This window comes from Mustela erminea, chromosome 20 (genome assembly GCF_009829155.1).
Source record: "Mustela erminea isolate mMusErm1 chromosome 20, mMusErm1.Pri, whole genome shotgun sequence".
NCBI lineage: Eukaryota > Metazoa > Chordata > Mammalia > Carnivora > Mustelidae > Mustela > Mustela erminea.
The window spans coordinates 15,696,845-15,715,729 of record NC_045633.1 but is presented as its reverse complement, the minus strand read 5'-3'; the positions used below and the strand labels follow the sequence as shown (position 1 = coordinate 15,715,729).

General features: G+C 39.3%; 2 protein-coding genes across 7 annotated transcripts in view; one reads left to right on the top strand and one right to left on the bottom strand.

Moving 5' to 3' along the window:
• Nucleotides 1–18,885, bottom strand: part of GRIN2A (glutamate ionotropic receptor NMDA type subunit 2A) — a 609,475-nt gene that overhangs the window by 572,706 nt on the left and 17,884 nt on the right. The window lies entirely within an intron of this gene.
• Nucleotides 1–18,885, top strand: part of ATF7IP2 (activating transcription factor 7 interacting protein 2) — a 56,183-nt gene that overhangs the window by 36,006 nt on the left and 1,292 nt on the right. For all 6 annotated transcript variants that reach the window (XM_032328001.1, XM_032328004.1, XM_032328005.1 and 3 more), the window contains 4 exons: nucleotides 8,246–8,319; nucleotides 9,459–9,520; nucleotides 10,094–10,163; nucleotides 18,518–18,603. In XM_032328001.1, coding sequence (XP_032183892.1) covers nucleotides 8,246–8,319; nucleotides 9,459–9,520; nucleotides 10,094–10,163; nucleotides 18,518–18,603 — 292 coding nt within the window. The remainder of the gene's footprint in view (nucleotides 1–8,245; nucleotides 8,320–9,458; nucleotides 9,521–10,093; nucleotides 10,164–18,517; nucleotides 18,604–18,885) is intronic.

The following is an 18,885-nucleotide window of genomic DNA, read 5'->3' as shown; positions in this document are numbered from 1 at the left end:
GTGGTCGGCAGCTCCAGCTAACCGAGCACACCGACCGAGGGGAAAGCGGGGTTTATATAGACAGGTACAAACAAGTTTTGGGGGGGACGGCGCTGATTGATTGATAGTTTGAACAGGCATACTTGGCGTCAGTGGATTGGGTCAGGGGACCCGCACGAAAGCAGACAAAGCAATCTTAACAGAAGCAGAACTGGCCGGTTAGCCCACGCATGCGGAAAAAAAGCACAACCAGGATATTGAAGGCCTGGTTACTTATCAAGTAAAGACAATTGGGAGTCTCCTGGTGGAATGTCACACTCCTGCCATCAAGCATCCTTGTTAATGAGATTTAGGTTTAGAAGAAATTCTTTATTTACTTTTCCTTTTACCTCCGCCTCCTTCCGTTTTCATGGAGGGGAGGGTGACATTAGGCCTTGAGGAACTGAGTTCTGTGTCCCTGGAAATTGGGCTATTGATAAGGTAACTTCTTTGTTCTAAATCTCAAGGACATTTGCAAACCAAAGGAGACTCCTACCTTGCAGGACTGTGATCTCTGCAAGATAACCATTTGTTCAGGGGTGCCTGTGAAATGTCACACATATTACCAAGGGGAGTGGGTGGAGAGGGGGTGCAAGGCGCCAGCTTTTGCTTTGTCCTCAGCCAGCCTCCTGCTCCCTCATCATTCCCCCCTGAACAATTTTGACCCTTAAATCTTTAAGGTGGTTGAAGGTGGAAGGTCTCATCTTCTGTAACTTCTTTGTGCTGAATAGGGGAGTAGAGCTGTCCCTACCTACTCAGGTCAACATTGATCAGGGTAGGAATGTATAAGGGAGTTACGAAAGGTGGAGGCAGCTGAATCCGGCACTGACAGTGAAGAGGCGTCCTCGCGTGCGATAAGGATCGTCTGTCGTGGTGTAGTCATTGTAGCAATGGAGTCTCGGCACCAAGTAGAGAAACATGGAACAAAGCAACATATTAAGGTTAATAAGGCGATAAGAATAAGAAGCCCGAAAAGGAGATTTGGCCATAGCCCTTCTCCAAGCCAGGAACTTAACCAATCACTAAAAGAGAGAGAGAGACCTTGTAGTGCCTTAATCTGGGCATTCATATCCTTTATAAGTCCTGTGACATTTTTGTGATAGTCTGGGATGTACACACAACATTTTGTTTTGATGATTGCACATGTGCCACCCTGGGCTGCTGTCAGGACATCTAAAGCCATCCTATTTATCTCTTAAGGGAGGGGACTCTCCAGGGCAGGGGTCTTTCAGTTGGATGCCCGATTGGCTCAGCTGGAGGAAGATGTGACTCTTGATTTTCGAGTCATAAGTTCGAGCCCCATCTTGGGGGTGGAATTTACTTAAATACCTGAACTTTTTAAAAACAAAAAGTTAGAAATATTTTAGAAATGTTAAATGAAGAATTTTGAGATTGATAAGAGATTTTGACTCTAGTGTAGTGAACATCTGAAAAGAACAGCTTATGGTTAAGTAACAAACTAAATACAGTTATCAATCTATGATGACTATTACTAGTAGGAAAAAATATACAAAATAAACTCTTTAGGTTTTGTTAGAGACAAAAAATGGAAAGAAGAATGAATGAAATATTCTCGATAAAATTTAGATCTGAACATTTGTTTTTGTTTACTGAACTTAGTAATAATGGCTGTTAGAATCTCTTATTGATAAATTTGGGGAAACTTGTTGAATTAAATCTGTTCTAAAATGTACATGAAAACAGTTCTAAAATGAATGTGTAGGAAATGTCTGCTTCTGCCCATGAAGTATGAATTGCTACAGGAATTGTTCTTTGGTTGTCAACAAACAGAAGACCAAACTAAAAAAGAAAAAGAATTGTGAGCAGACATTGTTCAACGGGGAGCACAAGACTCTCTCCCTGGGAGAAGGGAAACAGGTGGAATGCACCCTACCATTGTTCAAGCTTAATGCCTGGAGGCGTTTTGCAGGTAAAGGGCAGGGGCAGGAGGAGCTCAAATAGCCTCTAGAGGTCTTGCTACATTTAGATCAGAGACTAGGGGCTCTGAGTTGGCTAGAATTTATGAGGCAGAACAATAAAAAAAGCAAATTGTGTAAAGATAGAGCTCTGATGATCTGCAGAGGGAGCCTCTTGAATCATAGGCTGAATGCAGATCTGTGCCGGCAGAGGATGAAATTACAAGAGGCAGGGGAATGACCCACTGGAAAGAAGACCAAACATTTTTGGATATTGTACAGGGATGGGAACATTTTGCTTTCCCACTGACTATAATGAACAATGGAATAACAGGTAGAGAGTCCTTAGGTGGGTGTAGCTGTAGTGAGGCTGGCTTGGTCCTAGACTAAAAACTTCAGTGGGCCTGCTCCCAAAAAACTAAAAGGACACAAAGGATGCGAGTAATCCTGAGTAATTTAACTGCATTCCACAGTGGTCCAGCACTGTTTTTCTTTTCTTTTTAAGATTTTATTTATTTATTTGACAGAGTACAAGCAAGGGGAGCAGTAGGCAGAGGGAGAGGGAAAAGCAGCCTCCCTGCTAAGCAGGGAGCCCAACTAGGGGCTTGATCCCAGGGCCCTGAGATCATGACTTCAGCCAAAGGCAGACACCTAACCAACTGAACCACCCCCGTGCCCAGGGTCCACCACTCTTTGAAAGAATGGAACATCATCCATCATTCAACAGTGTAAATTTTACAATGTCTGACATCTAATCAAAAATTACCAGACATGCAAAGTAGCAAAAAATATAATTCATAACTAGGAGAAAACTAAAATGCTAGAAACAGTTTGTCTGATGGACAACAACAACATAAATCAGCTATTATCGTTGAGTGTTCATGTCCCAACAATATAAAGGAAAATGTGAAAATAACAGATTAAAAAAAAAACCCAAGTTGAATTTCTAGAAATTTGAAAGACAATAACTGAGTGTGAAGAGTACACTGATTAGGATTAACATTAAAATTAGGATAATTATTGATTTTAAAAAAAGACGGGGCGCCTGGGTGGCTCAGTGGATTAAGCCGCTGCCTTCGGCTCAGGTCATGATCTCAGTGTCCTGGGATCGAGCCCCGCATCGGGCTCTTTGCTCAGCGGGAGCCTGCTTCTCTCTCTCTCTCTGCCTGACTCTCCGCCTACTTGTGATTTCTCTCTGTCAAATAAATAAATAAAATCTTTAAAAAAAAAAATAAAAAATAAATAAAAAAAGACAGTAGAATAGCAATAGTAACTGTTCAAACAAAGGCATGGGGAGAAAAAAGACTAACAAAGAAGATGAACAGAGCATCAGAGACCTTTGGAACAGTATTAAGTGGTCTAATATATAGATATATATATCGCTGAAGTTTCACCAGGCTGTGGGGGTGGGGAGGGAGGAAAGATGTAACATCTAAAATTTTTCCAAATTTGGTGAAAATTCAAAACCCATAAATGTTTAAAAAGGAAAAAAAGGTGAAAGTAGTGACTAGAAAATCTTAAAAACAGCCAGAGGGAAAAAAAACCTCATTACATAGAAAGGAACAAACAAATAAAATTAGGAGACTTCTTGCTGTGCACTATGCAAACTAAAAGGCATCTCTAAAGCTTTGAAATGCAGAGGCATATCTAAAGTGTTGAAAGAAAAACTATGTATTAAAATTTCTACACTCTGTGAAAATATCTTTCAGATTTTAGGGGAAAACAGACATTTTCAAACTAAAAAAAGTTGGGGTGGGTGTGGAGAATTATCAGCAGCGGACCTGCACTGCAAGAAATGTTAAAGGAAGTTTTACAGGCAGAAGGAAAATAAAACCAGAGGAATTTTGGATCTGTCCAAAGGTAAAGAGATGAAAGTACTGGCTATAATAAAAATGTGCGTAATATAAAATATTTTTCTGTCCTTTTACATAGGGTACCTATGTGTATATATCTCATACTGTTCCTCTTATGTTGTACATGTGTGTAAGTGTGTGTGTATGTGTGTGTATAATAAACTCATACTATTTATAGTGTTTCTGCATATGGGCAACAAACAGAATTTCAAATTTTAAAATCAATACTGTTTACAATAATGTCAAAGAACATGATATACAAAGGGATATGATGACCAAAACATCTGTAAGACCTAACTTCAGAACTATGAAGTACATTTCAGAGTCATGATCTAGCATGTAATTTCAGAGTCATCATCTAGCATGATCTAGCATGTTACTTTCTAACAAGTAAAAAAGCTCAACAAACTGAAAAAATCAACACCTCTTCTTACATCCATTAGAGAAGTAAGGCCACAGAGCAAAATACTGCCCCCCAAACTGGAGAGGCAGAAGTGGTAATCAACAACATTGGGGAACTGGAGCAGAAACCCAGAAGCACAAGCTTCCGTGGGAACCAATGCCAGTTTAGGAAAATGTAAATTGTAATTGCTGGAGGCTCAGAACAGACAAGTCAAGAGTTAAAAACTACACAGGAAGACCCATAATTTTGTGTTTTACCTCCAGGAGCTCTACCAGGTCCTGATGGTGAATATTGGAGAAAGTCCCTGCATGCTTGCAGCAACCAATTGGCAAAAGGAACCTTTTCGAATATTCCAGACCACTCTGTTCTTAATAAGGCCTTGTCCCAGGGAGAAACTACTACTAGACCGACCTGGCTGAATGAAATCCCCAACTCCTGCTCCCTCTAGCTTTCCATATGGGGGAAGTGAATACCCAACTTCAGCTGCTCTAGCCATCTGTCCCACCTACAGGGGGTGACTGACTAAGAAGTGCTAGTGAAATTCACACTCCAGGGGCACAGGCTTACTTGAAAGACTGAGAGCTAGTCATAGTGTTATTAAAACCACTTCGTTACTAAAGGCTTGTTTATCACGGGTCCTTTCACGCAGTACATCATGTCCACCTGTCAACAACAACAACAAAAATCGCAAGATGTACTAAAAGGCAAGAAACACGATTTGAAGAGACGAAATAAGTATCAGAAACAGAGTCAGATATGACAGAAGTGTTCAACTTAGCAGACCAGGGATTTTGAAAAACTATTTGCTAAAGGCTTCAGTGAAAAAAAAAAAAGTAGAAAAAAAAGCAAAAGCAAAAACAGGTGGATAAATAAGCAGAGAAATGCAAATGCTTGAGACCAAAACAGTAACAATGAAGAAGGCCTTTGATGGACTTAGTAGAATAGATGCCTCTGAGGAAAGCATCACTGAGCTTGAAAGTCTGACAACAGAAACTTCAGAAAAGTAAACAGAAACAAGACAACAGCAAAATAATACAAGAACGTGGGACAAACTACAAAGGAAATAACAAGCATAATGGGAACACCAGAAGGGGAAGGGGTGCAGATGCGCAGAGAGAAAGGAACAAAAACTGTTTGAAGCCATAATTACTAAGAATTTCCCCCAAATTAATGTTAATACCAAGCTCAAAGAACACTAAGCAGGGTAAATATCAAAAAACTACATTTAGGCATAAGATATTTAAAATTCAGAAAATGAAAGAAGCCAGAGGGAAAAACACCTTACCCATAGTGGAGCAAAGGTGAAAATAGCATCCAGCTTCTCCTTAGAAACTACGCAAGCAAGGAGAGGGTGGAGGTGAAATATTTTAAAGTATTGAAAGAACAAAACCACCAGCTTAGAATTCTGTAATCTATGGCACTGTCCTTCAAAAGTGAAAGAGAAATACACTTTCTCAGACAAACAAAAATTTAGGGTATTCGTTGCCTGTAGACCTGCCATCCAAGAAGTGTTAAAAATTCCTCACAGAGAAGGAAGATAAGTCAGAAAATCAGATTTACATAAAGACAAGAAGATCTTCAGAGAAGGAATGAATGAAAGTAAAACAAATACATTTCTTTTCTTGATTTGACAAGTTTGTTCAAAATAATAGCAGCTCTGTGTGTGTGTGTGTGTGTGTGTGTGTGTGTTTAAATGAAATGAACAACAGCAATGATACAAGGAACAGAAATTCCTAAAAAATTAGGAATATTTTGTTTTTATAAGGTACTTCCACTACTTGTGAAGCAGTATAGTATTATTTGAAAGTGGACTTGGATTAGTTATAAATGTATATTGCAGATGTTAAGGGAACCACCTAAAAAAGAAGTATAATTGATAGGCTAAGAAGAGAAAATAAAGGGGTGCCTGGGTGGCTCAGTGGGTTAAAGCCTCTGCCTTCAGTTCAGGTCATGATCCCAGGGTCCTGGGATCAAGCCCTGCATCAGGCTCTCTGCTCGGCAGGGAGCCTGCTTCCTCCTACCCCGTCTCTCTCTGTCTGTCACTCTGCCTGCTTATGATCGCTGTCTGTCAAATAAATAAAACCTTTTAAAAAAAGAAGGTGGAGAAGGGAAAATAAAGTCATATACAATGCAATTTTATTCATAACTGCCAAAATGTGGATGCAACCAAGATCTCCTTCAGTAGGTGAATGGATAAATAAATCATTACATTCAGACAATAGGAATATTATTCTGTACTAAAAAAGAAATGAGCTTTGAAGCTAGGAAAAGAACAGAGGAAACTTAAATGCGTATTACTAAATGAAAGAGGTCAGTCTGAGAAGGCTATATACTGTGTGATTCCAACTACATGACATCCTAGGAAAGGTAAAAACATGGAGACAGTAAAAAGATCAAATACTGCCAGGGCTGATGAGTAGGGATGAATAGGCAGAGCACAGGAATTTTTAGGGCTGTGAAACTATTCTGGGTGATACCGTAATGTGTGTATATATATGTGTGTATATATATATATATATATATATATATATATATAATGTATGTGTATATATATATATGTATCATTATATATTGTCAAAATGCATGGAATGTACAACACTAAGAGTGAACTGTGTTGTAGGCTATGGACTTCGATTGTGATAATGATGTGTCAGTGTAGGTTTATCCTTTATAACAAGCATACCACCGTGCTATAGGATTTTGGTTGGGAGGTGGGAAGGCTGGTTAGGGACAGTAAGTATATGGGCAAATTCATTATTAGTGTCACTTCACCCAAATCATTCTGTACATTTATTGCAGTCTCACTCAAACTCCTGGCAGCCTTTTTTTTTTATATAGAAAATAACAAGCTGATTGAAAACTTAAGTGAAATGCAAAAGACCTAGAAGATGAAAGCAGTTTTAGAAGAACAAAGTTGGAAGACACACATTACCTAAGTTTCAGATTTCTATAAAGTTATAGTAATTAAGACAATGGTGTTGTCTTAGGATAGGCCCATAAATTGGTGACCAGATTAGACACTATTCTATATCGTCTGTTGGGTTTCAGCAAAGAGGCCAAGGTAATTTATTGGAGGAGAGACCGTCAACAGCTACCACAGGAATAGCCAGAGGGGAAAAGTGAACCTGCCCTCTTTACCTCACACTGTATACAAAAATAATTTGAAATGGAACACAGACCTAAATGCAAAAGCTGAAAATTAAAATAATCTATAAAAAAGTGGTATAACTGTGCATAGAAAATTCATTTAGACATTTTATGGGCTCAAAGAAATATGTGTCAAGATCTTAAGAAAGATTTTGATGTAAAGGTCAAACTCGTGAAAGAGGAGTCAAGGTCATAACCATGATGAGGGTCATTTACCATATTTTTCAGTTTAGTCAATGTGTGGCCAGTTTTTCTACTACAGTGATGTAATGTAGGATCGTGGCAGGACTAATTTTTTTTTTTAAGATTTTATTTATTTATTTGACAGAGATCACAAGTAGGCAGAGAGTCAGGCAGAGAGTGAGAGGGAAGCAGGCTCCCTGCTGAGCAAAGAGCCCGATGTAGGGCTGGATCCCAGGACCCTGGGATCATGACCTGAGACGAAGGCAGAGGCTTTAACCCACTGAGCCACCCAGGTGCCGCGAGGACTAATTTCTTAATAGCCTTATTTGTCACAGTCCTGTATCTGTAAATGTCCAAGTGTCTTACTGGTGTTTTTTTCAGTTATACTTTTCATTTTCATCAAGGCAAGTATATGTTCTAGAATGACATTTATATATTGTATATTTATGTATATTATATACTTATAGCTTATATATTTGGATTCATTGTAAATGGGTCTTTGGTAAGTTTTAAGGACCCATTATTAGACACTTACGGTCATGTAACTGGCAACACACAGGGTTTCTTGGGTATTGGGTTTTATCTCCAGTTCCTGCCACAACTGTTAGATTAAACATGTCAGTTATAAAATGTTAAGTCAGAGAATTCTAACCATTGATTGCATGTTTCAGCCTGATAATGCATATTTAGTTTATTTTTGTTTTTAATTTTCTTTATCATTTTAGTAACAATGATGATGTTATGTTGATTTCTGTGGAAAGTCCTAATTTGACAACTCCAAATACATCAAATCCAACAGGTATCTTAAGTTGATTAAAATATGATCTATGAAATTAGAAAGCCTCAAATCAGTATTTGTATTAAAATGGAGACCTGAATATTACCTTTCAATAAAATAAAAATTTTAATTCTACTTTCAAAATTGTTTTTATATCCATAATTAATAATTAATAATTATATATATAATTAATAATTTATATCCATAATTAATATTAAATAAATGATTTCTTAATTTAACTGAGGTTTCTTTTTAACCTCGTGATTTTATTTAATTTATGGCCTTTTGTTTGTTTTCTGTGTTTAATAGATTTGTAAGTTACAAAACTACTTAACCTTTCATATATTTCATTACATGAAATATTTGTTTGCCCTGGCATGTGTTGGTCGTAGTGATTTGGTTTTTGGTTTTTGGTTTTAATCTTAAGATTTAAAGTTTGGCTATTCTTTAGCATCTTTGATTTTTTTTTTAACTTTTTGGTTTTTTGAGTTGTTCCTCTTTAGAGTTTCTGTCTTATTCAACTTAGGTAAAAATCTTTACCCTCAGATCTCAAATAAAGTTCCTTTCTCTTGAAATGGCTATCTTCTTGGCCTGTAAGTTCTCATTCCAAAACTCCGCATTTCCTTTTCATGTTTTACATTTTAGTGTATTTGCATCTTGATTTCAGAAAGCTTTGCCTCCACTTACACAGCCACTCAGTTGCCCCCAGGGCTCAGACTATTCAGATTGAGAATCAGATATTTACAAGAGACAGTAAGCATTTATCTGAGGTTTTCTCCTGTTCTGAATTGAATTCTCCTCAGTCATCTCCAGAGTCTGGGCTAGAGGTACTGTGAATAAAGAATATGTACATTTCTTTACAAGTCTGTTTCCTCAAATGCCATATCTATTTACAGATGGATTTTCAAAAAAGAGTTACTAACAGTTGTAAAGTTACAGAAGGACAAAATCTTTTGAACCCAAATTAGTTTTTTTTAATTATTTGGATTGGTTCCTCGGTCTTTGGAATGGGTCATGTCAACTGAGTTCCTTTTTTGTGATTATGTAATAATAAATGGTTAATGTGCATCCTCATTGTGTCTGAGCATTCATATGTTACAAAGTTCATAAATATCTAATAGTTTTAATACATTTGTCAAATGTTGGTATTGTTCTTTCAGATACTGGAAAAACCAAATCAGGAAACTCTAGTACTTCACCTGGTGCTAAAACAGAAGTTACGGTAAGTAATAAATTTTGTCTCTGAATGTTGTTGATCTGAGTATGTTAGTTCTGTGAACTTAGTGTTGCTGCCTGGTGGGGATGGGGGGGGTGACTTAGTTTTTTCATTCATTCTCTGTAACATTAATGCCTGATTAGTTAGCATACCCAGATTTCCAGTCTAGCTTAAATATTAAAACAGTTAGTGACAAACATATTTCACAATCCTACTTATTTACCAAACTAACTCGGAATCTGCTTAGTCATATTCTCAGAAACCACGTAGTATTTCCTCAGCCCCTCTCTCCTAATAATAGAGTTCAATTAAGCTATAGTGTTTTCTTTTTTAAAAATATTTTCTGCAGGGCACCTGGGTGGCTCAGTGGGTTAAGCCTCTGCCTTTGGCTCAGGTCTTGATCCCGGGGTCCTGGGATTGAGTCCCGCATTGGGCTCTCTGCTCAGCAGGGAGTCTGCTTCCCCCTCTCTCTCTGCCTGCCTCTCTGCCTACTTGTGATCTCTGTCAAATAAATAAAACCTTTAAAAAGAATATTTTCTGCTATGGAGGCAAAATCTTCATTTTCTAACAATTTTTCAGGCTGTAGAGAAGAAGAAATTCGATTCTGTGATTGATCTGACGAAAGAAGCCCTATCAAACTGCAATACAGGTAAAGGATTGTCTTTCCTTATTTTTTTTTAATTAACATATAATTTGCCTCAGGGGTACAGGTCTGTGAATCATCAGGCTTACACACTTCACAGCACTCACCATAGCACATACCCTCCCCAATGTCCATAACCCAGCCACCCTGTCCCTGCCCCCCCACCCTGTCTTTCCTTTTTAAGAGAGAGGGAAAGTAACAGTCCAGAAAGCGTTTGACCCATTTATAAAGTCTGTTTTAGTGTGTTAGTGTGTGTGTATAGCTCTCTGCAATTTTATCATGTATTCACGTAATGGTCACTACAGTCAAATTACAATTATGCATGGGTGTAATGTGATGATACATTATGTATCTTTTTGAGACCGACTTCTTTTACTTAGCGTGATTCCCCTGTGGGTCATCACAGCTGCCTATCAGTAGTATTGCTTTTTATGGTCGACTGGTATTCCATAATGCGATGTATAATGTTTGATGTTTTCACTCGCTGAAAGACAGCTGGGTTGTCTGGGGCTGTTATGAATCTCTTTTCCAGTACACACCTTTCTTCTTGGTTTCAGTAGCCCTGTGAGAGGGTACTAGGGCAGAGCATGGGAAGGTAGAGGAAGAATGACAGCAGTGCCCTCTTTCTCAGATTTAAACAGGAAGAAGTAAAATGTAGTCATCTGGGGCTAGTCATCTGTTACAAATAAGTTTCAACTCTTAATAACTGCACTTGAATGTTTTTTTTAAGATTTTATTTATTTATTTGAGGGAAAATGAGTGAGAGAGAGCATGAGCGAGGAGAAGGTCAGAGGGAGAAGCAGACTCCCCAAGGAGCTGGGAGCCCGATGCAGGATTCGATCCTGGAACTCCGGGATCATGACCTGAGCTGAAGGCAGTTGCTCAAGCAACTGAGCCACCCAGGCACCCTGCACTTGAATGTTCTTGTTACTCTTAATAAAATCTGGGAATGTAACTTATTTAAGCATTAGAAAATTATGTACTATTTAAAAATGGGGAGTAGCATAGTAAATATATAGCCAGTTCCTTCTCCCCTTTCAACTGGGATCCAAAGGTTAGAACAATTGGAATCTCCAAGTACCCCATGATAGAATTAAAAAGTCCTTCCATTTCCAGTTCCAAGATGAAGATTAGAAATATAAATTTGAAAGATGAATTGGGAACCTATAATAGTTACTTTTTAATTAAGATTATTAAGTCATTTCTAAACTGTAGGGTACAGGATTTGAGGTAGAGTAAAATAAAAAGAACACAGATTCATTCAGTGCTTTAGAAAGTAAGTCAGACCTCTAAGTTGGGGGGGCTTCAGTTTGAAATCTAGCAATTGGACAGATGGACCCTTCTCGTCTACGCTGCCGACTGATGATAATGTGAATCTGTTCATCTTGTAGAGTGTCCAGTTCTGAATAAAGGTATCAGGTCAAACCTGGACTGTTTCCCATTATTCCCAGCCTTAATGAATGGTATCGCCAGCTCACCCAATTTCCCAAGGTAGACATGAGTCGCTTTTGACTCTTGGTTCTGCCCCACTCTCCTGGGGTATGTCTGATGACCCTACTCTTCATTCTTTCATAGTCACTTCACACTCTTGGGCTGGACTTTTCCTTCCAGGCTCCCCTTACCATTGGTATTTGGGGCACACCTGTATTATAGCTGTATGGCATTGCTCTTTGTTTCTTTACATTATCACTTCCTGAAAGGACTCCATTCTCTCCGGCCAGCGTCAGTGGCTTTATTAATCTGCAAGTCTCCATCCTCTTAGCACAATGCTTAACACACAGTATATATTCCCCCCCAAAATACTGAATTAATGCATATTTTCCACTGAAGAGTTTTAAAGGAAATGTAAGTTCACATACTGTGAATGGGAGTGTAAATCTTTCTGGGAGACCTTTTGTCAACATCAGAAGCTTTACAAATAGGCAAGACTTTGACCCTAAAATTCTGTGACTAGTTACCTAAAGAAACTGAAGTTAAGTATATAGGGAAGTACGAAAATGCTCATGGCAGTGCTGTTTGTGAAAAATAAAAGTTTGGAAATCCTTAAATTTCTAGAAATGAAGGATTAAGTGCACTAATTAGATTCATAAAGTATAACAGTATTCAGCCATTAAAAAGAATGTAGTAGAAGAAGTGTGTGCTGATGTAACATCTTAGTAGTGTAATGCAAAACAGGTCATAAATGCATATAGAGAGAGTAGTGGTGGAGTCAAGGGCCCAGGCTTAACTCTTAAAAAATGCCAGATACTGCAGTGTAGGACTACAGTCCCTTAGAGAGGGATGAGTGAGATGAGCTGTACGGACTGCGCCAGCTTTCCTCCTAGACCGTGGTGCAGCGCAGGAACTCCCAAGCAGAGGATGGCCGCCTTGCCATTCCAGGTGAGGAGACGGAGACTCATTCGGAGAGGCTGAGGCCACCAGAATGAAGGGGAAGACTACAGCGGCAGAATGAGGAAGCCACTCAGTAGAAAGGGCTCCGGGACTCTAGCACAGAGTCCTCTTGAGTCCTTGCTGAAGCATTAAGCCACACATGAGTAGGGTGAAACCCTGTAAGTCTTGGCAAAGAATGACCAAAGAGCCTTATGCTCAGAGGTGGGAAATGTTTCAGTTCTGACCAGCTGCAGTGACAGCTGTAGTGACAGTTTCTTACGGACCATCTGGGTATAAACTCATCTTAGAACAAAGGCAGCTGTAGCCTTACCCTAATAAAACCAAAAAGCTTTGAAAGGATTGAGCTGAACTACTATAACTTGATAGCTTATCACACAAAGCCCACTGTGTTCTGTTAAAAGAAGAGAATGGAATTCAACACACAACTATTTAAAATTTATAATACCCGGGGCACCTGGGTGGCTCAGTGGGTTAAGCCTCTGCCTTCGGCTCAGGTCATGATCTCAGGGTCCTGGGATCGAGCCCTGCATTGGGTTCTCTGCTCGGCGGGGAGCCTGCTTCCTCCGCACCCCTGTCTGCCTCTCTGCCTACTTGTGATCTCTCTCTGTCAAATAAATAAATAAAATCTTTTTAAAAAGTTTATAATATCCATCATTCAGTAAAAAAGAAATCATGAGAGATACAGAGACTAAAAAATGGAATCCATAACCAGGAGAAAAATCAGTCAATAGAAATAAACTTAGAAATGACAGAGATGGGTGCCTGGGTGGCTCAGTGGGTTAAGCCACTGCCTTCAGCTCAGGTCATGATCTCAGGGTCCTGGGATCGAGTCCCGCATTGGGCTCTCTGCTCAGCAGGGAGCCTGTTTCCTCCTCTCTCTCTGCCTGCCTCTCTGCCTACTTGTGATCTCTCTCTGTCAAATAAATAAATAAAATCTTTAAAAAAAAAAAAAAAAAAAAAAAAAAAAAGCAAGTTCACTGGAATACCGCTCTTTTTAAAAAAAAAAAAAAAAAAAAAAGAAATGACAGAGATGACAGAATTAACAGACAAGGACTTTGAAGGAACTTATAGAAATATCCTCAAAGTGGGGCACCCAGCTAGTTTAATCAGAAGAGCATGCAACTCTTGATCTTGAGGTTGTGAGTTTGAGCCCCACAATGGGGGCAGAGATTATATAATAAATTATTACATAATAAAATTTTTAAAGTTAAAAAAAAAGAAAGGAATATGCTCAAAGATAAGAAGTGAACAGGAAAGAATAATATAAATAATATGAATAAAAGATACAAAATAGAACCAAATTTTAAAAAAGAGAACACTTAAAGTTCCGTGGACGGAATACAAATAGCATATTATACAAAGAAGAAGGAGAAAAAAATGGTACACTGGAGGAAACAGTACCTGACCAAATAGTTGGGAAAGAAACTACCTTAAATCCTTAAAAAAAAGACTGAGAAAAAGGAATCAGACTTTCAATGAACTGTGACATGATATCAAGTGGTCCGACATCCACATATGGTCAGAAGTCTTCTAAATTTAATGAAAAGTACAAACCCACATAATTAAGAACTACATTAAATTCCAAGCAGGATAAATACAAAGAAAACCATATCAAGGTATACCATAATTCATTCCTGAAAACCAGTGATAAAAAGAAAAATCTTAAAAGTGAACAGAAAACAAAACACAATGTTTTTCAAGAAAAAAATGTTTTATATCATAAAATATAGAGAACAAAGAATTCACAGTTTTCTCAGTGGGAACGATGCAAACCAAATGTCAGTCAAATGACACCATTGAAAGGCTAGGGTAAAAAATTCCTTAACCTAAAATTCTATATACACCAAGTATCATGCAAAAGTGGAAACAAAATTAAGACTTTTTCATATAAAAGTTGTTGTGGGCAAACCTTCATTATCAAAAAGGGGGGCCCCTGGGTGGTGCCATTCGTTGAACATCCAGACGACACTTTGCTATAGAAGACGTGGGGATGGCGAATATTTTACATAATCCAAGAGAAGCCACAAGAAAATTCAAAGAACAAATGAGGCTAATGGAGAACAGAGGCAAGATTGTAGATTTAAACCCAACTAAACTGGTAATTAGAAAACCATAAATGGTCTAACATGAAAAAGCAGACATAGTTGGACTGGATAAAAAAACAAGACCAAATTATATGATAATTATACGATGCCCTTTAAATATAAATATACGGGTAGGTTAAAATTAAAAGGAGGGAAGAGGACAACTATGCAGAAGCGTGCAGACACTCATGACAAAGCTGGAGTGACTGTATTATCATAAAGCCCTTCAGAAGAAGGAACAGTACCAGAGGCAAAGAAGACCATTTCAGGTGGCCAAGAGACATATGAAAAAATGCTCCACATCACTCAGCATCAGGGAAATACAAATCAAAACCACAATGAGATACTACCTCACGCCGGTCAGAAAAGCTAAAATGAACAAGTTGGGAAACAAGAGATATTGGTGAGGATGCAAAGGAAGGGGAACCCTCTTAACACTGTTGATGGAAATGCAAACTGCTGTGGCCACCTTGGAAAAAAGTTTAAAATGGAGCTACCCTGCAACCCACCAATCACACTGTGGGGTATTTATCCGAAGGAAGCAAACACAGTGATTCAAGGGGGTGCACATACACCAATGTTTATAGCAGTAATGTCCACAATAACCAACTATGGAAAGAGCTGAGATGTCCATCCACAGATGAGTGGTAGAGAAGATGTGGTCTATATCTACAATGGAATATTACTCGGCCATCAAAAAGAAGGAAACCTTGCCATTTGCAATGACATGGATGGAACTTAGAGAGTATTATGTTAAGTGCAGTAAATAAGAGAAAGACAAATACCATACGATCTCACTCATATGTGGAATTTAAGAAACAAAACAGATGAACAGAGGGGAAGGGAAGGAAAAATAAAATAAGAGGAAATAGAGAAGGAGGCAAACCCTAAGAGATACTGAGCTCTAGGAAAAAAACTGAGGGTTGCTGGAAGGGAGGTGGGTGCGGGGAAGGGATAACTGGGTGATAGGAATGGAGGAGGGCGCGTGATGTGATGAGCACTGGATGTTACATGCAACTGATGAATGACTAAGTTCTACCTCTGAAATTAATAATAGAAAAACCTATTTCATAATGATAAAGAAGCCATTTCATCAGGAAGACCCAAGGAAACCTACATGTGTAGGCATGTTATTGTAGAATTTCAAAATTCCTGATGCAAAAACTGATAGGATGAAATGATTAAAAAATAAATGGTTATAATTGGAGGTTCCGTCACTCCCTTCTTGGTGATTGATAGGGCATGTGGACAGAAACAGAAGGTGTAAAACCCGAGCAACACTACAAACCCAACTGAACCTAACTGACATTTGTAGACTGCTCAACCCAGCCACAGCAGAGTACACATTCACATTAAATGCACAGGAAAGGAGCAGTAAGATAGGTTGGGTTCTAGACTGCAAAACTAGTGTGTGTGTGTGTGTGTGTGTGTGTGTGTGTGTGTGTGTGTGCGTTTAGAGTGCAGGTGAGCCGGTGGTGGGGAGGGGCAGAAGGAAAGGGAGAGAATTTTAAGCAGGCTTCACAGCACTGATATCAGTTGCAGGGCTCAATGTCAAGACTGAGGTTATGACCTAAGCTGAAATCAAGAGTCAGACACTTAACCTACTGAGCTTCCTGGTCGCCTCTAGTCCCAGTATATTTAAAAGGACAGTTATCCTACAGAGCACACTCTCTGATACAGCAGAATTAAATCAGCAATCAATAACAGAAGTAGCTAGAACATCCCCAGGTATTTGGAGGCTAGACACATTTCTAAATAACCCAGGAGTCAAAGCAGTCAAAAGAGAAACTGAAAAATATTTTTAATGAAACGAAAATGGAAAAACAGCAACATTTGAGGGATGTAGGTAAGGCAGCGCTTAGAGGGAAATGACTAGCATTACATGTTTATAGTAGAAAAAAAGAGAAAGTCTAAAATGAACAATCTAAGTTTCTATCTTAAGATGCTAGGAGAAAAAAAGGACAGATTAAGCCTAAAGCAAGTAGACGATACTTTGCTATCAAAGACATGGGGACGGCAAATAGGCACAAGAAACCGTCATCCTCATCCTTCTTACTCATGAGCAAAATGAAGACAATAGAGAGACACCAAAACATAGCTATCAGAATGCCTACAAGTGAAAAGAACCGAAAATACACAAAGTGTTGGCTGGCTGTGGAGCAAGCTGGCATTCTGGTGCTTTGGCGGTAGGAACGTAACATGGTAACCACTTCGGAAGTGGCTCAGCAGTTCCTCCAGATGCTCACTGTACCCTCAACCATGAGACACGGTCATTGCAGTCTTAGCTAGTCCCCCACGAGGAATGACAGCCTGTATGTCCACTGACTTCTACACCACTGCCACGGCAACTGGATTCATAATGGTCCCAAACTGCATAGAGTGCAAACATCCATCAGCGGATAAATGGATAAATGGGTTGTGGCGTATCTGTACCAGAAGGTCCTTACAGCTCCAACAGATTCTTTTACCACCAGCAAATAAACTGACTAATGAAATGACTTGCAAACACAAGGCAGAATCTCGATTATGCTTGTCAGAAGAAAAATACAAACAAGAGAAATTTTGTTGGGGGAGATTCAGAGGGTATATTAATCAGTTCTACCATTGCACACACAGTAGATCAAAATGGTTTTGACGCTTCATAGACGTGCTCAAACTCAGGAATGTTTTAGCTCCCTAGCCCTACTACTTTGCGCCAGGAGGCCCCATTTCTTATCACCTCCCAGAGGCAGCCTCTCCTTGGTTGTTTTCAGACCATTCTTAACAGCTGCTTACACCCTCTTCCTTTCCCTTAGCCCGCATTTCCTCTTCTTCCTTTTCCCTTCTTGCCCGCACCGCCTCTCTTTACTCCATCCTCCTGTCTGACCCCCCTCCTTGCCCTCTCCTTTACCGCAGTCCACGGTTTACCGCTGACCCTGAACAATGTGGGCATGATAACAGGACACCAGCCCCACATGCAGCTGAAAATGCCGTGACTGTTACCTCCCCAGACCTAACTACTAACGGCCAACTGCTGACCAGACACTTCACCGACTACATGAACAGTCAACACCGTCTTGTGTGTTACACATATTATATGCCGTTTTCTTATGATAAAGGGAGCTAGGGAAAAGATGCTTTTAAAATCATGAGGAAGAAAAAATGGATTTACAGTACTGTACTGCATGTACCGAAAAACATCCGCATGTGAGTGGACCCGCGCAGTTCAAGCCCAGCTGAGCATGTGATCTCCAGGCTAACGCAGCTTCAGAAACACAGAGTCCTTTAACCCCCAGACTGCCTGATACTTGGTTTGAATTCCCAGGACTTGCATGTGTCTAGTATTTATACTGGGTTGTAAAAGGCTCTGTGTTGGCAAACATCCTGTTGACCTAAGACAGTGCAAGGCACCTCAGAGAACGCTGCCCGATGATCCTCTCCCATGTATGGTTTCTCCTAGTTAGGAAGTCTTACTTGTTTATCTTAGGGCAATTTTTGTCACATTAAAGGGAAATTCTCTGTATTTGACACCTTTGGGTCTTGAAGTTTTTTGTTTTTTTTTTTAAGATTTTATTTACTTATTTGACAGACAGAGATCACAAGTAGGCAGAGAGGCAGGCAGAGAGAGAGAGAGGAGGAAGCAGGGTCCCCGCTGAGCAGAGAGCCCGATGCTGGCCTCAATCCTTGGACCCTGGGATCATGACCTGAACTGAAGGCAGAGGCTTAACTGACTGAGCCCCCCAGGTGTTCTGGGTCTTAAACTTTTATCAGAAATTTATCTTATTTCACGGTTTTATGATTTTAGTTCATATTTAATTACCACCTAAGGCATAAACTAGTTTTGCTTAAAGGCTATGGAATTGATTACCGCAGATAGATTTTACTTCTCAAATCTTGTGTTCACAGGAAGTTCAGCATCCGCTATGGAGTCACCTGCAAAAGCTGCTTTGATCTCGAAGGAGACAACCCCCGTGGCACAAAATGCAGCCCAGGTATGGATCGGAGCCGCTCTATCAAGGAATACACATTCCAGATTGAGTGGACGTACCCACTGTACTCACACAGAAACACCTAGGTCACATTTCAGCTTGTACTTTTTCAGAATGTGCTATTGTGCCTCTACTTACTTGTGGAACCAAAATAATTTAATTGAATTTTCCAGAAACTCTGGAGGTTAAATATGTATTTTTTTTTTAAACCCAACAAAAGATTTTTAAGAGTAGCAGCCATGATCAATGAGGGTAGAGGGAAATGGGTGTTGGACACTCACACTT